The following is a 24,935-nucleotide window of genomic DNA, read 5'->3' on the forward strand; positions in this document are numbered from 1 at the left end:
TGCTATTCAATTCAATAAAAAACATTTTTGCTTTTCATAAAAGCAATGTTTTTGCATTCGCGCACCGTTTACTGGTCCCTTCGAATCGTCTCTCCCCGAATCAACTCTATTTTTAATGATGATGACATGTTTATATAATGAGACAAAAAATACGACGACGTCGGAGGACCAGATTGCAGAAAAAAGAAGAAGAGGAAACCGATTTTGGAAGAAATATGAGAACGAAGATCAGTTTCTCAGTTTTTAAATGAATGAGTTGAGACTAGAAAAAATGTAAAATGAGAGGAGAATGGGTTACGGTAGTGGAAGCTGGAGAAGGAGTTTTAAAAGTAGAAAAATAAGAAAAGAGATCATGAAACAAGCAAAAACAATTCTAGATGAATTATTCTGGAGAATAGTTTTTTTGCAAAAGAATCCAAAACACACATTTAAAAAAGGACACCTGACAGATCGTAGCGTTACGAAATGTTTCTTTTTTATTCCTTTTGGGACCTTCTTCTTTTTCTTCTTCACTTTGGAATTCACTAGACCGCGGAGAGATTCAAATATTCTGAGCTCACTGACACATTTTAAAAATGGGAATATAACTGCTTGGAGGGTGGTGGATATGAAGGGAAATGCACGAAAAGTACTCTGAGATTCTTCGAAATCAGCTGATATCTCCAAAAACTGGCAGGATAGCAACAGGAGAGAGTGACAAGTGATTTAGGATTCTGAGGTAGTGGAGATGGGAAAGATAAGAGATAAACGAGTAAAACTTGTTTTGAAGCTTCGAAGGGAGAACGAACATTCGAAATATTACTCATTCGCCCACGATCTGAAATGATTCGGAATGCTTCGAGAATTTATTTTTACGATGGGTCGAGTCAACGAATTTAGAAGGAGGCTGGCTGTAAACATGACCTAAATTCAGAGAGTAAGTCAGTCTAGAATAACGGGAATAAAAGCTCAAAGTATTGAATTTTACGTTAGACCAGCTGGTCAGCGCGGCTACTCCAGTCGAGTTCAAAGTTTTTCGATGATAAATTATATTTTTGAAAATGAAAATAAAATGCAGAGATCCTGAAAGAGTCTAAACAACTCCCACTTGTCCTTTATATATATAAGAATGATACGGATGCCTCAAATCCTAATTATACTATGCTGAATGGCCAGCCATCACAGAACAACCATAGTTGAAAGCTTTCAGAAAAAAATCCAAAGACTGGATCCAACCTACCACAGCTTTGACCACAGAGCAAATTATCTTGGGTCACTGCTCCAGTCAAGGTAGGTCGAAAATAGCAAGAGCTGATTCAGCAGCTATATAAATTTAAAGAAAAAGTGAGAAAATCCTTAAGTCCGTACTAGACTCATCTTCAAATGTGACTGGATCTTCGACCACTTCTGCATAATGCAAGAATAGTCAAAATCAAATTCTTTGGAGTGAGGGCTCATCTAGAAGATCAAAGAATTGTGAAACAATTGAAAACTGTGTTTGAGTGGGCTGCCCGACATGGGCGGTGCTCTCCCCGTAGTATCTAGAATCGTGGTACAGAGGCCACGGGACCGCGAGAAGAAAAAAAAATGACTACGAGATTTCATTATTCTGTTTCGCCTACACGTCGACGACGAATTCGGTGGCAGAGGACAAACAAAATTCATTGTATTCGACGCATTCAAAGGTAGCAAATTTCACAGAATAATTCATTATTTGATTCGATTCATGATCTAGAAAAAAGGGAAAAGAGGGGGAGTTGTAGGATAGAATAATGTAAAAAGTTACTCCAAAATAGCTCAAAGTTTAAATAAAAAAGTTTAAGTGGAGGAGGAGGAAAACGAGAAAAAAAACTGGAGAATATGAAAACGGATGAGGAGGATCCAGAAAATATGAATATTCTAGAAGGACATGAAATTGGATCGACCTATTTAGAGAAGGGAATGCTGATGAGAAATGCGTGAATTTTATGCGTACGGGGAGTCCGAATGTCTAGTCGAAAGTGACGACATGTCAGATTGCACGCAGCGTTTAGCGTTGATGTTCTCATGGTTACAGTTTTAAGAGAGAATGGTCAGAAATGGAAGATTTGGTCTAGAAGTCATAAGAGACTGGAATCTATTCATTTGTGCAAAATGCACTTATTTTGATGAATTTCTTAATGATGCATAAGCTCCGCCCATCAGGAAAAGAGTGGAGGCAAATGAATTAACGCTTCTGAATATCTGAAGAGTCGTTATGGTCGTTAATACAAGACAATTTCTATTTATCAAAAATATTCACTTAAATTATCATACATATTCCCTTTTTGATTGAATTTTAAACTGTATTTTTTAAATTCAAAAAATTCAAAAACTTTTCAAAACGGGCCGAGAATATTTTTGACTTCGGCCCGGTCCGGCCCGAGAGAAGTCTGATTTAAAGCAAATGTGTAATTTCAAACCTCCAAAAATTGAAAAAAATAATTTTCTAAATTTAGACTTAGATTGACAAACAAACATATGGGTCAATAATCTTTAAAAAAGAGTTTTAGATCAAAAGTTGTTGTGTTTCATTCTTTTTTTCTTAATAAATACGATTTCTAAAATAAGACCGAACGAGGTCATCCTGAAAACCAAAAAATCAAGAAAATAATACAAGAATGTGTGCGAATTCTGATAACTGTGACTATTTCCGATTTTTCCACTCTTAACTATACACTCTACGTCTCAACGGGTATTTCCTGTCACAATTTATAGCAAGAAATCATAAAACATAAGCAACATTAACTGATAAGAAAAGTCCCCCGACAGTCTGGCGTACTCGAAATATTTCCGAAGATGGCACGCTGTAATGCTGAGTTTACTTATAGGAACTACTATGACTAACTCAGAATAATTTGAATTGAACTTCAGAAGAGAAGGTGGCATTATGAGAGGAGATGATGGATTAGTTGCAATTCATAAATACTATTACTTTTACTACTTCCTTATTTGTTAAATGCCACCAACTAATTGCATACGATAAAAGTATCTTTAGACTCAATGGCCACACAGATACAAAATGAAATCATCTGGATAAGAGAAAGGATAAAAAGGTGCAAAATCATCATGCAACAATTCGGAAGCATTGACGTTAAAGGAAGTGAAAAGGAGACAAACAATTATTTTGGAACAATATGACTGGATCAACTTGATAGTAGTTTTTGAGGTTTGTAGTGATCATCTGAATTCAATGAGCAAACGGATATTTGAGATGAAAGGAATTGTTGAATCATTCAAAATAGGGCAACCTCGTTTCAACTGGAGTGCATTCTGGATTCATCAGAAATATATCTGAAAAACGTTCGAAAAACCGAAAGAGAAATTAAAACAACGTATCATAGGAATCAGGTTATCAGAGAAATGAAAAAAATGATTCAACTTTTCTATTATTTTCCCAATTTTCTTGGAACACAAAAACTACGACATGAGTTGACGAAATGAGGGGAAGGAAGTCATTAAGAAGCACACGTCGTAGTTTTCCCAGACTGCAAAATTTGAAATAACTTCTTCGTCACAGAATCCATTGTCCAGAATCCACCGTCCAAATATTTTCAGAAGAGAACTCGCAATAAGGAATCGAGAAAAACGTTATACTTCCTATTTTAAGAATTTTCTTCGTACTATGACATCATAGGTAAAAAAGGAATACCGAGTTTCAATTTATTTCACAGTCATGATTACATCAGAAGACATCGTCATGTGTAGATAAAAATGGGTTGCCATGGTATATAGTATTAGATACGTGATTCCTATAACAATTAAAAAGAAAGAAAACAATTAGAGATAATTGATTTAAGAGTCGATTGTGATCACTTCACGTCCACTTCCACCGATGAACAACACACGTGGCAAGTCTTCGGTGAGTACGTCGAGATAAGTCTAAAATTATATATTTTGATTAGGTGGACAGGATATGGATTACTACCATATAGGAGTTATTGAATGCAAGTCGATTTCTTGGTGGTGATGGGAGATTCAACAAGATGAGTTGAGAATCTGGAGAGTTTTCACGAATCACACGATTCAAACGGACGGAAGTGTTCATTTTGTGAATGTTGAGCTTCATTGCTCCTTCCATTTCTTCATTTGGTGTTCCGGAACGATAGAAGTCATCGAAAAGACTTCTGAAAACATTATTAGTTTTCTGAGTGGTACGAGATCTCTTTTCTAAAGAGGTACAAAAATGTCAATAAATTACCTGATTTCAATAGACGTTTACATATATACCATAAATACTGTATTATAACGGCATGCCGTTTTATTTTTTCGAAGGATGTCTATGGGAGTCGTTATAATGCAGGTACCGTTCTATTATAGGTGCCGTTATAATACAGTTTTACGGTAACTGTCTTTTGTCATATATTTCCTACACTTGTTAGACAATTAAAATATTCTGATTTAGCACAAAACTGATATTTTGACTTAGACATCCGCACGAAGTTTTGTTTAAATTCGGAGATTAGTTTGGGACAGTCGAATTTGTGGCCAAAGTTTACATAATAACTTTTATATGTCGTACCTTCATCAATTGAATTTTTTCTCAATAATCATTACATTCTCCTAAAAAGTACTCACTAAAATACTGAGTATAGTTTGAACCACGCCAAAAGAACGAGTGGCGTACACGCATTCTGCAGACAATTAAGACAGCGACACTGTCGATTTTGAATTCTTCTAGGTGGTACCGAAAGAAAAGGAGAATATTGCTCCCGATTTTCGCACCGATTCGATTAGATATTCTAAAAAAGGAAATTCGCTAACAATCGGATCGATGAAGTGAGAAAAATGTTGCAAAACAACGATTTCAGCTAGTTACTATCTTTTTAAAATTATCTTTTGAGCTTTTCGATCAATTTAAACGTTTTCAGTGATAACCAAACACACGGTTAATAGCCTAGCGACATGATCAAGTCTCTCCAACTCGTATAAACTTACTCGGTGAAAGAAGTCTCGGCAGATTCATCCAAGTTAATCGAGGTATGCGGTTGTGGTGTGAAACTTCTTGTCGAATCACTGTGTCTCATTGTAACTGGACGTGGTTTTCCGTTATCCTCCATGTAGCCGTCATTCAAATATCCACTCTTACTTCTTCTCATCTCTTCACGTTCTTTTTGCTTTCTCTCAACTTCTGCCGCTTTCTCAACCACTTCATCCGACACTTCCATATCAAGAAGATCAACAATCTGAAATTTTTCTGGTTTTCCAACTGGGAGAAACTTTCAAAGGCGAGTTATATTTTTGGAAGAAACTGTTTTTAATATTGCCTTTCCGACAATAGCAAGAACTCCAGTTGACAAATCTGAACTTACAAAGAGTTCCGCGTCGATTCTCAGCATGTAAATGTATTTCTGAAGTCCTGCTTTCATATCTTCCGATTTAGTCGAATCCTGTTCGCTGACAGCAAAAATACGAAGTGTACAGCCTTTCCAAACTTTGTGTTGACGAAGAAGATAGGCGATGAGCATGAGAATTCCACCGTCTTGAACAATCCACCAGATGTCAATGAAGCCAGTCAACCGTTCTGAGTATTCTGGGAAATCAGTGATTCCCTTGGTCACAATAAGGCAGTTGTCGTTAGCTGCTCCATGAATTATCTCTTCTGAATAGTCATAACTTGCGAAATATAGACGTATCGTTTACTTACCAGCAAACAAGACTAGTTCATCAGCATTTTTATCATTTGGCCAGTTGACAAGAATCGTATTTGGTCTCAATCCTCCGATTCCAATAGATTGATACAATCCAGAAATAGTTCCATTGATTTGATGGTTGTTGTAGAACATTGTTTTAGCAAAACCACGAAGTCGAACACTCGTCATATCCTTCACAAGAGTTGTCTTCACATCTCTGGCTCTGTTTTTATCTTTCTGAGAATCAACAGTTCCCTTCAAGAATGCACAAGCGATAGCCAATCCACGTCCAGCCTGAAAATTAGATGTAAAAGCGTCAAAAAAGAATGATTACCTTCAACTGAGCTCCCAGATTTAACATGGACACTGCTCTTCTATCAATCATTTCCTTGGACCATTGACTAGTGAGAAGAATCAACACTTGTGGTCTCCAATTCTTTGGATGCGGATCCTTATCCTCCACTTTCAACAGACTGTATTGAGCAGTTGACAGAGCCAATCCTCTCATTCCGTCTCCCCATTCTTTTTTGGCTCTGAAAATGTTCATAATTTTTTTGTTTTATTCTACAAATCCTTACCCTTTCCATTCGACATATTTATAGATAGCAGCAGTTGCAGTGCAAGCGATACAGGCCAGGGGAACACTTGATGCAAACATTATGAAGAAACAGAGAGCTGCTCCAAGAAGAGACAAAGACCAATGGAAATATTTGAATCGAGGTCTCCAGTTGGGTGACTTCAGAAGAGAGTGAAGAACAGCGATCAAGTTGACAAAAGCATAACACATGAGGAAGAAGAAATCCAAAACTTCAGCAATCTTGTCGACTGCTCCAAGAAGAATTCCACATTCAGCAATAATTACAGTAAGAACTAATCCCAAGAATGGTTCATTATTTTTTGTAACTCTTGCGAATGGAGCGAGAATCGGGATCACATCATCCTTGGCGATCGATTGTAAGAGACGAGGCGCACCTAAATCAAACTAGATACATCTCGACGATGAAAAAAGCGTAATCGTTGAGTGAAGCGATGGTCACGAGATGCATTTCACTTTCCGCATAACGCATTATTGCAAAAAAAGAAACAATAAATAGTAACCATGTGATTCACTTTTGAAGGAGTCCACTTACTGCAGAGACATTGCAGAGCTGCTCCAAAAGTGGAAAGGAATGCTCCGACGGTAACAACAGCTGGATGGGGCCATGAAAGAGCAGCAACGACCATTGTGTTCCCAATTGATCTCCCGAATTTATCTCTCAGAACACTTCGATTCACAGATCCTCCGAATAGAATTGCAAGCACATAATAGATTGCAGAAGTTGTCAAAGTTGCAGCAATTGTTCCAACTGGGATACTTCTTTGCGGGTCCGCAAGATCTCCACTCATATTTGTTCCTGTGAAAATTCCAGTTACAGCAGGGAAGTAAATTGCCATAAGCATGAAAAAGGTGGACGATTCATCTTGTACAACTTCAGCAGTTTCTTTTCCTCTCACTCCTGGAACGACTTCTGTTTTCTCCATATACTCGGGCCACATATTATCATTCAATGTCTTCATGTTGAAACCAGGGAATGCCATCTGACAAGTCATCTTCTTCGAAGTGTAATGGGTACAGAATACATCGTCTTCTGCAGATGCTTCGTCATTGTTCACATTCGCACAAAACACACTTTCCAGACTGAAAATTGAATCTAACTTGGGACTAGAATCAAGAAATAATCTTACTAAAGAGATTTATCGCACAGATTGCAAAAATCAACAGTTTCATTGAACCAACTTGTCTGATTCTTGTGAGTCGGATGAGTGATGATCGAAGATTGAAGCAGATGATTATCAATTGCACAAACCCTGAAACAATTTATTCGAATTGATTTCAAAAAGAGGAGGAACTCACTTCATTCCTTCCATTGTAATTTGCTTCTCAATTCCACCTCCAATACAAGCCATGACTGCCAGAACAACACACATCAGAGAGACTGGAGCCAAAAGTTGTACGAATTTCACTCCCATTGCAACAATCAATGCTTGGAAAAGAAGAAATATGGTTCCGTAAAGACGAAGATTGTTGTAAAGACTTCCAAACATTTCAGTATCATGAAGTGCGTCAGCTCCTCCAATTGCCATTTCCGGCCACAAGTACATCAGAATAACTTCAACTCCACCAACAATGTACATGGAAGCAGCAACTGTGTTAGCAAGATAAAACAGGATACCAACAGCAGATCCGAACTCGGCACCAAGATTTCGACTGATGATAAAGTACGCTCCTCCAGATTCGACGACTCCGTTTGTGGCAACTGCGGATAATGAGATTGAGGTCAAAAGAGTCTGAAAATTAGTTCCTTGTCATAAAATAGGAAAATGCAATCTGTCTTACAGATAAGCAGCAAATGGCAAGAAGAGCCATTGTCCAAGCGACACCGGCCATTCCAACAACCCAGAAAAGACGGATAAACATAGTGACACCGAGAATATGCTGAATGGTGGGTAAGTATACACCGAGCATTACACCTAGATTGGCCTGAAAAATTGAAATTCGGAATCTATCAATCGTAGAGCCAACTCACCTTGACATGCTCAGAAGTGGCTCTTTCTTTGGGTCCAGGTGTTGTGTAACCCGAAATGAAAGAGGCTTGTGTCCCGATCCCCTCATCTTCTTTGTACAATGCTAGGTGACCGAGACTTGTCGTGAATTTACGATTTCCTTTATAATCCGCCGGGATACCATCCTCTCCGACCGTCTCCATTCGCCCTGAATCATCTAATTTGAAGTTTGAAAAAGATTAAAGAGTTACCTCCGCCTTTTCCCATAGCTTGGAGGCCTTCTGTATTTATCTGCGTCACCGTACTGAAACGGCGCCTGCAAAAAAGAAAAGAGATGATTGAAGAAAACAGTTAGAAAAAACTAAGTAATCTACTTGATCTACTCACCAGTTGTCATGTAGGTGCAAAGTGAGGAATTCTAAAGTTAGAAAGAAGTGTCCTAGATCTCTGCGTCTCCACACTGTGTGACGTGGCAATTCACATTTCAGAACTCATCGAATCGACTCGAAATTGATAATTGCCTTTCGGCAAGAGTCTCCCCCTCACAATTCATTGTACTGTCCCACTACGGTAATTTATCAAAAAATGCGATGACTATGCCATCCGATTCTTCTTCTTCTTTTTTGAATGTATTGTATACTTTTGTAATACGGGAATCATCTACATAGTAATTACTCATCAGTTTTTTTTTCAATATGACATGAATATCTCATTTCAAAAACATCACTTTGATCCGTTTGATTGATAAATGATATTAGATTATTAGATGTGAAGGATCATTCACCCTTTTTTTTGCAAAAGGATCAGGATTCATCTTTTTCGAATTTTATTCGGTATGAAATTGTAGCTGGATCATGGTATATGTTTTTGGGGGTGGCCTTTGATGAAAGCTATTTTTGCTTAGAATGGATTGATTCGTTAAAGAATGTTAGGTATTTATTCAATTTAGAAATGGTTCCTCGACATATGAAATTAATTGCGTTATCTAAATCTACAATTATACTTATCTGAACTCACCAACATTTACCAATTTTTCGCACTAACACTCGTCTTCATATTACTAGAAATAAGCAGTTAACTTTGACTATTGCCAACTTTTGTTCACTTTCCAATACTATTTCATTATTCTAACACCCTCGTCTACACAATGAAACCGGTGAGTAGCTTCCGTAATTATCGAAGAAACGAAACCATAAAAACTAACCTTGCGTTCGACATGACTGTTCGACGTAGATCCTGAAAATCGAGAATGGTTTTTTTTCGTGAAGAAACAAGATTTTGGTACTGTTCAACAATGAATAGTTGAAGAATGAATAGATGGATGTGGTCTATTCATAACTTCATATTTTTCATTTTTCAAAGGTATTCTCATGCAAATGATAAGAAATTGTAACAATGAAAATGAAGTTTGGTTTCGAATCTTCGCAATGAATAGATATGAAAAAGAACCGACGATCAGTCTGGATTCGGTTTTTGTATAGAATGGAAAACTATTTGTTTTCGACCCCTGATGTTTCTGGATCAATCGTTTTTTTTTTAACGTAACCCATTCAACAAAAAAAACTGGATGCAATCTAAAAAGACACAAAAAAGAACAGGAGAAGGTTTTCTTTCAGTTTTTCAGGCAAAAAACATAAGAGTATATCCAGTTGCTGACCGTTTTTTGGGTACATGACGGTAAATGGGCGCATGTTTTTTCATCGAATATCAAGTTAAAGTTTTATTGGCAGACAACGGAAGGATTAACGAGTACGAGAGGAGGAAAACGAGTAGAGAAAGTTGTTTTGTTGTTATGAAAGGGATATTTTCGGATGATGAACCATTTGAGTTCAATTCAAAAGTTGGAAAAGATGGTATCTTGTGCTCAGGCTGTAAAATTACACTGAAATGAGATTTAGCTTTGAATGAAGTTTTCTAGAGATTCCAAATACAGTAACAATTATTTCGAATATAGTTCGTACGATCATCAGAATTTTCAACATTTTGATATCATCACTTCTGCATGATAAATGCGCAACGAACTGAGTTCAATTTCAGCTCTAGTTTTGCACGTTTTTGTTGCTATTACATTGTAAAAATGAATCAGACACATAATTTTTTTTGAAGATTCAGTTGACCGGCTTTGAGTTTCGGAAGGAACTTCCGATCTAGCTTCAACATATAAGAACGTTTTTATAAACTGACTACTAGAAATTCTGGGATTCTTTGGAAAATTTATCTCTGCAGATCGAACTATTTTTGCTAAGTTTCATTTATGCTCTTTGTCAACCTAACGTCTTCTGAAACAGTGCCTTTGAAATCGTGTTTTGATGGTTATTCTGTCATGACTTCAACTACATTCCGATAAACAACAACATATCCAAACCGAACCATCACTTTTTGATCAGTGCTCTTCACTTGACCACACTTTGATCAATGAACCCACCCACCCAACATCTTGTTTTCAGAAAAACGCAGTTCCCGATCTATTTCAAGATGTTGTCTAGTTTCAAGTTTTCGATCATCAAGGGGCGGATCTCATGATTATTCACGGTAACTGACTACAGAACTTTTCGAAAGTTATCCGCTTCATGGCTACGTGAGGGAGTTCGGTTGTTCAAAGAAATCGACTAGAAATTCGACGAAAGCTCCTATAATTATAGAAAGAGCGTGAGAGATTGCGACGACGCTATGAGAGTCATTCTTTGAATTTGTGGAGAATTCCATTCTTTTTTCAAATGGACGAACGATCTGACTATTCAAACCGTTTCGTTCCTTATGTTAATGCCTATTTCCAGTTTTTTCTATTCGCTGGATTGACTTTTCAGTTCATTCTTCTCTATTTGATTCGAACAAAGTCTCCCGCAAGTTTAGATCAATTAAAATATTTTCTCTATAACACTTCATTCATTCAAATTCTTGAAATATTATGTGGCTACTTCACTCAGCATAGGTATTTCAGCGTACAGTAGGCCTGATATATAAAAAATAATATAAAATTTCAGGTCTCTCCCAAACAGTACCACATTCGCAGTACTTGCCAACGGGCCATGTCGTTATTTCGGGTCTACTGTTTGTTTCAGTGGATATCATATTTTTCTGGTTGGTTTCGGAATTTATTATTAAACTTTGAAAAACAAGTTTTCAGGGAGTGACATTCTGCGTAGCTCTCTCTATCTCCAATACAGTTTTCTATAGGTTTTTGATATTGAGAAGAAGAGATATCACCAAGAGACATCTGATCTGTATAATTATCTTTTCATATATCCCTGGAATATTCACAATGGTGAGTGATTTGAATTTCGATAACTATGTTCTTCAAATCAATTGAGTTTGAATTCATGAATTTCAGATAATTCCGTTTACTGACAAATGGGATTTCTCTGTTGCAATCAACCAAACATATCTAGAACATCCAACTTATGGTCTATCATATTATGCTCCATTCCCTGGATTCGCTAATATCAACAGTACTCAATTCCTATCAGCCACTGCTATTCTAGCCATCGGAGCATACGGAATCCCATTGTGCTCTTTCCTTCTAACACGTAGCATACTGAAACTAATTCGAGCACATAGCAACATGTCGACTCGCACCAAAACACAGGCAAAGACGTTGGTTCATGTAAGTTGGAAAAAAGTTGCAAAAGGGAAAAAGAAACATCTAGAACGGGTATTGAAATGTGACGAAACACAAACAAACACAAACTGCGGGAATTTTCCGAAAAGTTTTGAAAAGAAATCTTATGATCTTTTTCATCAATATGATATTACAGGGACTTGCTTGCCAAACCTTGATTCCTCTTCTCTGCTACATTCCCATATTTTCTGTCTACTCTTACTCTCAACTCAATGGAAAAGAGAACATTGCTTCTGAGCATCTTCTGATGATTCTCACTTGTCTTCCTGCTCTAATTGATCCATTTATATCTTTTTATTTCGTGGTTCCCTACAGAAATGCTCTACTTCGAGTCGTCACGAATAGAAAAGAAGATGAGAAAACGAGTACGATGGCGGTAGCATCTACAGTATCCATTCGTCAAATCAATGCTCATATCATGCCATAATTAAATAAATATGTATTTGGTCAGTTCAATGAAAGATAACTCACCTGGAAACCTCCCATGGTTCCGGATCAAATCGACCAAACGGTGCGAATAATTCGTCGATAAATGTACAACTTTTCAAGCGCCGATGCGTAGCACATACACAGAGAGAGAGTTAGAAAAGGCGCGATTCAAAACGATTATCCAGCCGACCGGCGGATTTCGGTAATTTGTGACATATTCATAAATAGTATGAAAGAGTTGAAAGACACAGAGATATATAGAGACGCCTCTCCCGATGAACACAACAAATCCATTTTTTGCGAAATTACGAAACACATACAGACATGTACTTTTAGACTAAATAGGAAAACATGAACTGTCCAGAGTACACTTAGGTGTCCAGGAGATTCAGTTTTCTTTTTTTTGTCTGTTTCAAAAATAAGCTACTGTAAAAAAGTGACCCTAAGTATTCAGACTCCCAACGTAAGCCAATAAATTTGAAACAAAGCAAAGTAACAGGTTAAAAACAGAACAATCTGAGAAAATCAAAACAACAAAATGAAGGAAACAAGGTGATTATGTGTTTCTCTATTTGCCCATGTTCTTTTGGACGTTTTCCTTTATTTCCGCTGTTCCAATAACTTGTCAGACTCCAATAAAACAATACCATTCTTTTGTTTTGTGTCTTCTCATTTTTCTAAAATTTTCAACGCCTTCTCTTCTCTTTTGCAAAGTCATCAGAGCATGCAAAGAGAGAAGAAAAAATGTTTGGAAACATCTGTGATGCGAGAAATTCCAAGAATTTCAAATTTCGTGCTTTTTCGGACGAGGAAGAGTGATAATCTGCTGAGAAGGGCCTCCGCAGATGGGGGTGGTCAAGGATGAATGGGCACGAGAAGGATGATGATGAGAGAAGGATACAATGTAGAATTCAGAGTACTTTTAAAAATGAATAACCGGGATCAGGTGATAGATTTTTGGTTTTTCGAAAAGTTTCGGATGAAGAGTTGAACAAGGACCAAAGTTATACAGAAGATTAAGGAAGCTGCATTCCTAAAAAATGGTAAATCTTCTGGAAACTTCTCAGCTAGAGTTTGATGGAGCTTAACATCCATTTTCACTTGGAATTCTCAAACTGTAATGAGTCAATCAAATGGTATTTTCCGCTCCAGTTCGCCTGTTTCAGAAGCCTGAACGCCTGCTGCATTTCACTCGTTACATGAATCACACCTGCAAATTTATATAAGTTAAATTCCTCCAATTTCTGTTTACCATCTTTTCACAGAGATCTTTGTTAATTTCATGAATTTATCTTCGAATCAAGTTGAAATCCCAAGAGATATTATGTCTGACGTCTGATATTTTGCCGAAATCATCCTCACAAGGTTCGCCTCATTTGACCATTGAAACTGCTCTCTGATCAGTTTAATGGAACTTTAAAAACATTATTATCCTATTTACAATTCAAAGAAAGACCTTATTCTTAGACACCGCCCATTTTGACTTCTCGTAACAATTACGTGATCAACCTCACCAAATCATTCAAGTGTATGAAAGTGTGAGAATAGCATTGGTGTCTATATAAGATACTAATATAGTTTTTTCGAGTTCATTTCTCAAACTTGAACCATGTCTTCCGATTCAAATCGATTTGTTATTTATTTCGATGCCTACTATTATCTATATTTCGTTATCGGAGTACTCGCACAGATGGTTCTTCTTATTTTAATCAAAACTAAGAGTCCACCGAGTCTGGAAAGCTTCCGTTACTTTCTGATAAACACATGGATTGTCCAGTTTTCAGTTCTTGTCATGGCCTTCTTCACACAATCCAGGTAAGCCTGATGTCTTTGAAATCTTTGAAAATGTTTCTGCTTTGTTTCAGATGCCTCCCAAATTCAACCACCTACGCAGTTCTTCCACGTGGTCCTTGTCGACTATTCGGACCGAATGCATGCTTCGGCGGGTATCATGTATCACTTGCAGTATCTATGGGTGTGGCTTTATCAATTGCAAATACAGTACTCTTCCGATATCTGCTTTTGAGATTCCATGGATTCCAGAAGAAACATTATATCACTATGATAGCTCTTTGTCATATTCCTACTGTGTTTCTAGCGGTATTTTTCTTAAAACTCATTTGTGGAATGCTCAATTCTTTAATTTTCAGACTGTACCGTTTTTCGATGAGTGGGATTTCCAGTACGCTCGTTCCTTCACTTACAAAGAACATCCAACGTATGACGTATCCATCTACGAACCGTTTCCTGGTTTTTCAAACATTCAATCAATTCCATTTCTAACTGCAACTGGTGTCGTGGCAATAGGAGCTTATGTTATTCCATTGGGCTCATTCTTTATCATATTTTCAATTTCATCCCTAATAAAAAGCCATAAAAGTATGTCTGAAAGGACAAAAGCTGTAGCCAAGATGATGGTAAAAGTGCGTCTCACCTTTTGTTATTTCATGTTTTGAGTTTTGATATTTTCAGGGACTTGCATTCCAAACTATTCTTCCATTTCTGTCGTATACACCCATCGTTTCCTTCTACCTTTATTCCCAATTCACGGGCGAGGAAATGCTGTTAACTGAACACTTTTTGATGCTTTGTTCCGGATTTCCAGCACTCTGTGATCCATTTATATCATGCTATTGTATTCTTCCATATCGTCAATCAATTTTGAAGTTTATCTCAAGGAAAACGAGACGAGGATCGGGAAGCAGCAGGTCGAAAGTGTCTACCATCTCAGTACGCTCCGTTAATCTTCACGTATTCTGACTTTTCTTATATTTGAGAATCTATTATTAGCAAATGAAAAAAGTTTTATTTCAAGAAACGCGTTTGTGATTTATGCAAAGACTTCTTTTAATAACTCCACTGTAGCTTTCCATGACCTTTTTTCCGCATTTTCGTTGTAGCCAACACCAGATGGTGCGATTATAGCAGAATCTGAATGAAACTTTTTTCATTTGAACCTAATTCCAAAAGATCAAAGAAACCAACCTGGATCAGTGAACGAATGCATTGCTTTCCCATGAGAAATAAAAACGAAATCGGCATTTCTGGCTCTCATTTCCTCGTGGAATGCGTCAACGGCGGACTTTGGAACATGCTCGTCTAGATCTCCATGGTGAACTTCAATTGAAATATAATCTATTGGGTCAAGGGGAATTTCTTCGATTGGGGAGAGTGTTCCATGAAAACTGATCACAGCTCGAAAGCCTTCATAGCGATGACGTGCCACATCAAGCGAACAGAGTCCTCCAAGACAAAATCCGAATACAGCAAGTTTGCTTTGGTCAACAGAAGGAAGAGCTCTCAGAGCACAAATACTAGCTTCGGGTCTTTCTTTAAACTTTCCTGTTCTATCAGCCATAAGTGGACGAATAACTGTAAGTGCAGTTGAAATATCAGTGAATCGAATTCCTTTTCCATAAATATCAGCAACTAGAGCCACATATCCATGTTCTTCAGCTAACAGTTTTGCACGAGTCATTTCCAATTGAGTCACTCCACGAAAAGCAGGAAATATAAGAACACCTGGATGTTTTTCAGAAGCTGGCGAGCTGAAACGGAGCGCAATAAATAATGAAGCCAGAAAAGTTTATAATTTAAACTTTTTCTGAGACCGCACAAATCGAGTAAGAGAGAGAACCTACAAAAAAATTAAAATGTTAATCCAGGGATGTTGTGTTATTGGATGAAAGTTCTGTTACATTTTCCAAAAATCCATTACCTCGGAACGTAGAGTTCTCCAGAATAAACATTACCTTTGTTGTCTGTGTACTCGATTGTTGTGTGAACTGACATTATTTCTGTATAGTCAGTGATTTCACGAGTGATAAAAACTGCAAAATGGTCTCCAACAGAACAGTTATGTGAGAGTACAATGCGAAAATGATACAGAATATATCAAGTTTGTATCTGTTTTATACTTGTGTTGTTATCATATTTTCCCGAATAACGAAACTGAAAGATACAATCAAAAGTCACAAAATTTTGTGATCAAATGGCAGTAACAAAATGTTTCAACTGTTACCTCAATTGACCCTTCTCTACGTGTTACCGTGTTTTCTTTTCAGAACGAAGGAAACGGGATTGAACAGCTCAACGCCACGCAGTTTATATACGGCCATCATTAGTACTTTGACAAAAGAACACGGTAGTCATAAGGTTAACGCTTTTGCTCGCCGTTCAAAAGGTCGTGAGTTCAAACCCACCCCACCGAAATTTTTTTTTTGCCTTCTGATTTCTTTGATTTCTTTGTCTACAAATTAGGGTATGAACTTAAGGTCTCCCCGAAGGTAAATGACGACAATACCTATTAAAAACGTTAAAGGTGAAAGTGACTACAAAAAAGCTAATTGGACCAACTTACCAAAACTGAAACTTGGAAAGATACTAATCAAAACGTGAAATTTGACCGAACTCATGAAATCAAAAAGTGACAATTTTCGAAAAAGGGTCTCGGGGGATCATATACATGTTCAAATATATAGCTCACCTTTTATTTTAGAGAATTATTTTCAATCAATTTTTCGAGTTTTAAAGCCATTTCACGTATCTCCTCTACGATTACAATGCGAAAATGATGCAGAATATATCATATGTTTCAACTGTTACCTCAATTGACCCTTCTCTACGTGTTAACAAAAATGTTAACACGTTACCTCAATTGACCCTTCTCTACGTGTTACCGTGTTTTCTTTTCAGAACGAAGGAAACGGGATTGAACAGCTCAACGCCACGCAGTTTATATACGGCCATCATTAGTGCTTTGACAAAAGAACACGGTAGTCATAAGGTTAACGCTTTTGCCCGCCGTTCAAAAGCTCGCGAGTTCAAACCCCACCCCACCCAATTTTTTTTGCCTTTCTGATTTCTTCGATTTCTTTGTCTACAAATTAGGGTATGAACTTAAGGAGTCTCCCTGAAGGTAAATGACGACAATACCTATTAAAAACGTTAAAGGTGAAAGTGTAGACTACAAAAAAGCTAATTGGACCAACTTACCAAAACTGAAACCTGGAAAGATACAAATCAAAACGTGAAATTTGACCGAACTCATGAAATCAAAAAGTGACAATTTTCGAAAAAGGGTCTCGGGGGATCATATACATGTTCAAATATATAGCTCACCTTTTATTTTAGAGAATTATTTTCAATCAATTTTTCAAGTTTTAAAGCCATTTCACGTATCTCCTCTACGATTACAATGCGAAAATGATGCAGAATATATCATATGTTTCAACTGTTACCTTAATTGACCCTTCTCTACGTGTTAACAAAAATGTTAACACGTTACCTCAATTGACCCTTCTCTACGTGTTACCGTGTTTTCTTTTCAGAACGAAGGAAACGGGATTGAACAGCTCAACGCCACGCAGTTTATATACGGCCATCATTAGTACTTTGACAAAAGAACACGGTAGTCATAAGGTTAACGCTTTTGCCCGCCGTTCAAAAGGTCGTGAGTTCAAACCCACCCCACCGAAATGTTTTTTTTGCCTTCTGATTTCTTTGATTTCTTTGTCTACAAATTAGGGTATGAACTTAAGGTCTCCCTGAAGGTAAATGACGACAATACCTATTAAAAACGTTAAAGGTGAAAGTGTAGACTACAAAAAAGCTAATTGGACCAACTTACCAAAACTGAAACTTGGAAAGATACAAATCAAAACGTGAAATTTGACCGAACTCATGAAATCAAAAAGTGACAATTTTCGAAAAAGGGTCTCGGGGGATCATATACATGTTCAAATATATAGCTCACCTTTTATTTTAGAGAATTATTTTCAATCAATTTTTCAAGTTTTAAAGCCATTTCACGTATCCCCTCTACGATTACAATGCGAAAATGATGCAGAATATATCATATGTTTCAACTGTTCAATGGCATTCTCTCAGAATTTATATTTGGATGCATGTGTAACTATTATCTGTTCTTCCCAGTAGTACAGTTCATTTAGTATTCAATGCACGTTTCAAGTCCTATTCTAGTTGCGATCTCATATTTCATTGAATAGTGATAAAATATACAATTGAAAAGCACGGAATCGTGTGACCAACTCGAAAAGTAAATTTAAAAAACAAAATTAGAGATTTTTGATAAACATATTAACAATTCATTTCAACTTTCGTATCACAGTCTTCAAGCAAAAACTTCGTCGAAAATGCCAAGTGTTGCCTTCCAAGATCTCTTCGCTGCTTTCTCGTTATATCCGATTCCTGGAGCATTGAAACTGTCAGCTTCTGGTTCAGTGAATGCATGAACTGCCTTCGCATGTGATACAAATACAAAGTCTGCCTGACGAGTTCTCATCTCCTCGTGGAATCCATCAACTTGATCCTTGGCAATATGGAAATCTGCGTCTCCATGATGAACTTGAACTGATGTTTCAATAATTGGGTCAAGTGGAAGATCAGGAATTGGTTTCAGTGTTCCATGATAAGAAACCACTACCTTCAGTTTTGCATTGTATCTCGCCAAGTCGAGAACACAGAGACCACCGAAACAGTATCCAATGGCTGCGATCTTCGATTGATCCACTTCAGAAAACGTCTTCAAAGTGTCCAAAGCAGCGAAAAGTCTTGGTTTCAGTTTCTCGACACGATTTGAAACAAGTGGACCCATGGTCGCGAATGCATCTGCTCTCTCAGTTGGTCTCACTCCTTTTCCATAAACATCAGCAACAAATGCAAAATATCCGAGCTGAAGAATTGGAATATTGAGTTTTAGAAAAGTGGTTTTAAGAAATATACCTCTGCTAATTGATGTCCCTTGTCTTTCTCGAATTCAGTGATTCCTCGGAAAGCTGGGAAAACCAAAACGGCTGGTACTTTGGAGTTTTTTGCATTTCTGGAAAATAAAATTGATTTTAAAAAACCTGAAAAGGAGACTCACTCTGGAATATAAACGACTCCTTCGTACACGGTGCCGTCCGCGTCTTTGTAATCGATATGTTTGGAAGTAATGGTCATCTCGAAACGATAAAAAGTGGGAAAATGTGATAAGTGACTGTCAATTTATACCTTCTTGATGTTTGTTGCTGTCTGCGTATCTTCATGTGGTCATTATTATACTTTTCCCTGATTTTCTCTTTTTCTCGTTTTCTGCGATGTTTGTATACACGGTGCAACAAAACAACGACTGTGTGGCATCAATTACACGGGTTTAATTGCAGGAAATACATTGTGAGCTGTTTTGCTCTTAAGAAAGTAATCTTCAAAAAATTATATCAGCATCCAATTCTAGAAGAAGTACACTCAATTCCCGTGGAATCCTTTCAGAATTTTCATCGACACAAGTGATTACTTTAATATCTTCGAACCATCCTTCGAAATAAATCCATCCTTCTTTCTCCGAGTGTAACTTCATGCTCAATCTAGTCGACTTTGCATGAAATGCCGATTTTATCATGCTCTCCCTATTACTTATTGTCCTGGCTATGTGGAGAACAATCAATAAGGGACCACACGGAGATGTGGAGGACGACGATGTACTGTTTGTGCGTCCAAGAAGAGTAATTAGGAAATATTCAATCATTGTGTGGATTCAAATCCTCTTCATAATAATACTAATTTACTATATCTGAGCTAGAAATCTAGTTCACTTAGAGTTGAATGTTTTTAAGCAAGAAAGATTTGATGACGTTATTTAATTAGAAGTGTAATATGAAGAAGTTATCCTCTTTTCGCCCACTTCTTCCCACAGAACACTGTTCTTTTCGTCTTCTTCTCAAGAATCTCTTGTGCCATATTGATTGCTGTGTTGTTACCTTTTCTCCATTAATTTTATTTTTTTCAAATATTACCTAATTTCAGAACAATGCGGATTCTCAATTTTCCATATCTGGTCTATGAGAATATTCTGAAGCATCTCGAGCCCAGTGAGCTACTTCTCTTGTCTTTTTGCTCATTGAAAACTAGAGCTCTTGTACAGTGCGTGCAAAAAGGATAGGACACCCCTCGATTTCGGGTCTCCTGAATGAACGAAAAAAGTTATGAAAATTTTGACACTGCCATTCGATTCAGCGTACAAAATAACCCCCGGGTACATATTTTCATCATCTTACCACTTTTCATATTGCCATACCACCAGAAAGTCACTTTTTTGGGCGTGCAAAAAGGATAGGACATCCTCGAAAATCCGATTTTCAGTTGATTTTTCGGAATTTTTCTTCACGAATAATTGTTTTAACATATCAAAATATGCTTTTTATGTAGTTTTCAAGTATTTTCTCATGTTTTCCCTCATTTTCAACTCCGGCAGGCAATGTTAGACAATGTTCAAAATCGACCTCTCAGAAATACTTACTGTTTCAGAGTTTCAGGATGTGTATCTCAGTGCTCAGATAACGTACATTTCTGAAACTTGGCAGAAATGTCAATCATGTATCTGGTAATTAAATACACAAAGATTATATAAAATAATGGCAGTTTTAGAAAGTTCCACTCAAAACTCTGGAACTCGTGTGGACAAAAATTCACTATTTTCAAAAAATGTGTTTCGAACGAATATTCTTCCACTAAAGTAAAGGAGATGATTACAAAACTTGACAAAATAACATAACAATGCTTTGCAAACAAGTTCAGACTATTTGTATAGATTTTAAACACTTTTTTGAAAATAGTGAATTTTTGTCCACACGAGTTCTAGAGTTTTGAGTGGAACTTTCTAAAACTGCAATTATTTTATATAATCTTTGTGTATTTGATTACCAGATACATGATTGACATTTCTGCCAAGTTTCAGAAATGTACGTTATCTGAGCACTGAGATACACGCCGTCAAACTCTGAAACAGTAAGTATTTCTGAGAGGTCGATTTTGAACATTGTCTAACATTGCCTACCGGAGTTGAAAATGAGGGAAAACATGAGAAAATACTTGAAAACTACATAAAAAGCATATTTTGATATTTTAAAACAATTATTCGTGAAAAAAGAATTCCGAAAAATCAACTGAAAATCGGATTTTCGAGGATGTCCTATCCTTTTTGCACGCCCAAAAAAGTGATTTTCTGGTGGTATGGCAATATGAAGTGGTAAGATGATGAAAATATGTACCCGGGGGTTATTTTGTACGCTGAATCGAATGGCAGTGTCAAAATTTTCATAACTTTTTTCGTTCATTCAGGAGACCCGAAATCGAGGGGTGTCCTATCCTTTTTGCACGCACTGTATCAAGAATGCGTCACACTCCAACTCATTCGATTTTCGTATTGGACAGACCTGAAGAAATGAATTATGCATTGGTAGACCAACCGGAAAAAGAAGAAATTGTGATAACCTGGAATTGGGAAAACGAAAAAATGGGAGGTGTTAGAACAGAAAGAGTAAAATCAAAGAATATCGATTTGGAATGTAGGTAAGATTTGTTACATTTATGGCACTGGTCTCGACTCAATTCTTCTTTGATTTATCAACTGTTTATGAACATGAACATTGAAAAAAACAATCTACTTTCAGAATCACCTTCAAGAAAAACTCAAACACTCCAATTTTATGGTGTTCGTTCGAAAATCAATCATCTCGGAAAAGATTTGCAACTTCATTACATTCATATATGTGTGAGGTGTTTCATGTGAAACCAGAAATGCAATTCAAATTGTCTCTGGATTACATGGATGAACTTCCGTATACGAATGCAGTTAGAGATGTCACACTACTTGATACAAATTTTAACCCTCAAGCTGTTGATGAGTTTTTTGACAAGTTCCATGTGACACGAGCACTTTTCTCTAAAAGTCATAGACTGAACAATCCATTAAAGAATTCTATCAAATTTCATCGAGTCAATAATCTTTTTTTAAACACATCTTGTTGGCTCAATCCCTCACAATTTCTCGAAATGGACTGTGAAAATCTGATAATGGCTGAATCGAGTCTCCAAATACGTGATTTGATCAGTTTTGTAAACCAGTGGTTAGAAGGAAGCAATACAAGGCTAAAAACAATGTATGTTCTTTCAAACATAGGCATCGATGCTGATACTATACTAGATCATTTTGATTCAAGTCCATGGAATCCTGAAGTGGATAAACTAGAATATAATAAACCGTGAGTGAATACTATTGGAACTTTTTTTAAAAGTTTTGGTATTTTAGAATTCACGAATATTGTGAAAAAATATGGCACGACTTCATTCATAGAGAAGAGACGAGAAACGGAGTACTTAAAAGAAAATGTGACGGACTACGTGCAATAATCAGGCTCTCGACTGCACAGTTTCACTTTCACGTACTGCATAACAAGGGATGAGTGAAATCATTTTATTTTTTTCTGTGTTTTCCTTTTGTAAAATACAGTAGCGGTCATAGGTGAGTATACCTCCATATTTTCATGCGTATCTCAGCTGAAATAAGTCCGTTTTGCATCAACTTATTTTTTGACAGATAACTGAAATATCCAGTAAAGCTGGCATAAGTTTTTGTTCGAAGTAATCAGCTGATTTTTTTGATTATCATTTTTTTCTGATCTCGATTTAAAAATTCGAAAAAAAAACTATTTATTTTGAACTGGACGATTTTTTATGTTGTTGAACAACGTTCATGGCAACAAAATATAATGCTTCAATGCTTCTGTGCATCTTGATCACCTTGCTACAGCTCCAGAAGTCCAATGTAGCAAATTATCTTTTGAATCTTTTTCACTCACTTTGATTTCCAAGTTTTACCCAATTTTTCATGTTTTTTGATTAGGAAACAACTGTAACTAACTAAAATAAAGTCAGAATTTCGTTTTTCATGTAAAACTCAACTCAAACTTGCGAGCTGTTACTGCTATATAATCTACAATCATGAAAAATTATGTAAAACTTGGAAATCGAAGTTTTTTGAGTGAAAATAGGTTAAAAACTGTTTTCACAAATTCCTGATTTTCAATAGTAATAATGTTGATAAATATGATACCTATCTTTTCCCACATTTTTTGGCTGATTCGGATCAATTTACGATGAATTATAACGTTTTATCCAAGTATACCATTTTGTTCTTCTGGAGCTGTAGCACGGTGATCAAGATACGCAGAAGCATTTCAACATAATATTTTGTTTTATAAACTTTCCTTAACATTTTTGACTCAAAAAACCATAAGGTCCAATTCAAAAATGAAAAGTTTTTCCAGATTTTAAAATCAAGATCAGGAAAAAAAGCAGGATCTTATGTCAGTTTTACTGGATAATTCGGATATCTGTCAAAAAAAGTTCATGCAAAACGGACTTATTTCAGCTGAGATACGCATGAAAGTATGGAGGTATACTCACCTATAACCGCTACTGTATGTATATTTGTTATGTTTCTTTTCTCTATAAGACATTGTCAACATGTCTTTTTCCTGGTTTTCTCTTTTTTCTCTTTCATTACTTGAATCAATAAAATAAACATTTTCTGAACATTTTCAGAAAGCCTACAAAAACATTTTTTCTGAAATGTATACAGTACCGCTCAAAAGATTTTTTGGTCATAACCTGTTGCAAATTGACCGGATGGATCTGAAACTTTAGGAAAAAATTACTTGTAGATAACTTGAAGAAATCTAATCTGTTTCCATTTTTCCATTCAAACTTACGTGATCTGGAACTGTGTAATATAGTTTAGAAACAACACTAAAATTGAAGATAGATGCGGTCAAACATAGCCCAGCAATTTAAACTATCTGAAATCTACCTTTTACATAATGATAGTTTTGCTAAAAATACTTACCACAAGAGCAATGTTGCAGACAAAAATCAAAACTTTCCGTCGTGTGAAACCCAACCAACAAAGAAGAGTCAAGTGTTCTCTACTGCCTCCGATAGCCAAAGCGCTGTCTCCATCGTAATTTACGAGGGAGAACGACCAATGGTTAAGAATGGCTCGGAAACAATCAGGACGCTACCACCGAGGAAAATAAGGAACAAAAGAAGGTATGTAAAAAAAAACTAGCGAAAACTTTATAAATTATGTAATATTTTTGAGGAGCTCGAATCGGTTGTCCAGCCAATCATCTCCAAGCTTTACTCGGCTGGAGGTGAAGGAGGAGAACAAGCTGCTGAAGAGCCAGCGGAGGATCAGTTATAAGGACTCTGGCACCCTCCATCTACTTGTTATTTCTTCGGGTCACCGTTCAAAAGATGCTTTACCCCGCCATACTTTCCAATCCCGCATTCCCATCACCATCCCATGTACGAGTTTAGTGAAGTCAATTGTCTTCTTTTTAAATTATATTTGCTTGTCTTGTAAAATAAATAATTTATTTGTTTAATTCTGTGATTGCGTTGAATGGGGTAATTCAGAATGCAGAAACTTATGAAAAAAAATAAGCAGGTGTGGTATGAATGGCAATGTCGTAGTAAATGGCTTCTCTCTTGACCGGATGATTTCCCTACCGGTGTTCCGTTTGCAACTATCCGAAATGGTGTTTCCACACTGGAAGTAGTCATAAACAGTAATTATGAAGTCTGCGGCATTGTCAAACAACGAATTTCACAAGATTAAATTGTATTATAAAACAATTCGTTGAAAATATAATTTATAATTTGAAAACACAAATTTGATGAACCTTTATGGGATTAGATGCCAGTAAAAATCAATTGTATTCGGTTGCAAAAGAAAAATGCTGTAGACTCACAAATCCAGGACGGTTTTCACCCACTAATCCAATAAATTCAAAATGAGAGTGAATAATATGACGAAAAAAGGGAAACAGTTGAAAGCTTGTAGCATGAAAAGTAAAGTAAAGACAAAGTTT

General features: G+C 36.6%; 6 protein-coding genes across 6 annotated transcripts; 3 read left to right on the plus strand and 3 right to left on the minus strand.

The window, feature by feature from the left end:
* Positions 1-3,792: 3,792 nt before the first annotated feature.
* Positions 3,793-8,441, minus strand: GCK72_006507 (uncharacterized protein; the record flags this gene model as incomplete). The annotated part of the gene is made up of 13 exons (XM_053725660.1): positions 3,793-3,879; positions 3,926-4,124; positions 4,936-5,183; positions 5,310-5,599; positions 5,645-5,924; positions 5,998-6,163; positions 6,209-6,602; positions 6,761-7,308; positions 7,356-7,478; positions 7,525-7,958; positions 8,008-8,151; positions 8,198-8,382; positions 8,426-8,441. The coding sequence occupies 13 exons, from the start codon at positions 8,439-8,441 to the stop codon at positions 3,793-3,795; spliced, it is 3,114 nt and encodes a 1,037-aa protein (XP_053589854.1).
* Positions 8,442-10,891: 2,450 nt separating this feature from the next.
* On the plus strand, positions 10,892-12,220 carry GCK72_006508 (uncharacterized protein; the record flags this gene model as incomplete). The annotated part of the gene is made up of 5 exons (XM_003113467.2): positions 10,892-11,106; positions 11,159-11,255; positions 11,302-11,439; positions 11,506-11,778; positions 11,930-12,220. The coding sequence occupies 5 exons, from the start codon at positions 10,892-10,894 to the stop codon at positions 12,218-12,220; spliced, it is 1,014 nt and encodes a 337-aa protein (XP_003113515.2).
* A 1,611-nt stretch (positions 12,221-13,831) lies between these two features.
* GCK72_006509 (uncharacterized protein) lies at positions 13,832-14,982 on the plus strand (the record flags this gene model as incomplete). Its single annotated transcript, XM_003113374.2, has 4 exons — positions 13,832-14,037; positions 14,088-14,322; positions 14,373-14,645; positions 14,695-14,982. The coding sequence occupies 4 exons, from the start codon at positions 13,832-13,834 to the stop codon at positions 14,980-14,982; spliced, it is 1,002 nt and encodes a 333-aa protein (XP_003113422.2).
* Positions 14,983-15,052: 70 nt separating this feature from the next.
* GCK72_006510 (uncharacterized protein) lies at positions 15,053-16,014 on the minus strand (the record flags this gene model as incomplete). The annotated part of the gene is made up of 3 exons (XM_003113882.2): positions 15,053-15,153; positions 15,208-15,770; positions 15,941-16,014. The coding sequence occupies 3 exons, from the start codon at positions 16,012-16,014 to the stop codon at positions 15,053-15,055; spliced, it is 738 nt and encodes a 245-aa protein (XP_003113930.2).
* A 2,341-nt stretch (positions 16,015-18,355) lies between these two features.
* Positions 18,356-19,185, minus strand: GCK72_006511 (uncharacterized protein; the record flags this gene model as incomplete). Its single annotated transcript, XM_003113569.2, has 3 exons — positions 18,356-18,916; positions 18,967-19,063; positions 19,109-19,185. 3 exons carry the CDS (start codon positions 19,183-19,185, stop codon positions 18,356-18,358), a joined length of 735 nt encoding a protein of 244 aa, XP_003113617.2.
* Positions 19,186-19,622: 437 nt separating this feature from the next.
* On the plus strand, positions 19,623-24,265 carry GCK72_006512 (uncharacterized protein; the record flags this gene model as incomplete). Its single annotated transcript, XM_053725661.1, has 6 exons — positions 19,623-19,708; positions 20,029-20,145; positions 21,343-21,573; positions 21,675-22,265; positions 22,313-22,376; positions 24,164-24,265. The coding sequence occupies 6 exons, from the start codon at positions 19,623-19,625 to the stop codon at positions 24,263-24,265; spliced, it is 1,191 nt and encodes a 396-aa protein (XP_053589855.1).
* Positions 24,266-24,935: the final 670 nt, after the last annotated feature.

Source organism: Caenorhabditis remanei, chromosome II, assembly GCF_010183535.1.
Source record: "Caenorhabditis remanei strain PX506 chromosome II, whole genome shotgun sequence".
Classification (NCBI taxonomy): Eukaryota; Metazoa; Nematoda; class Chromadorea; order Rhabditida; family Rhabditidae; genus Caenorhabditis; species Caenorhabditis remanei.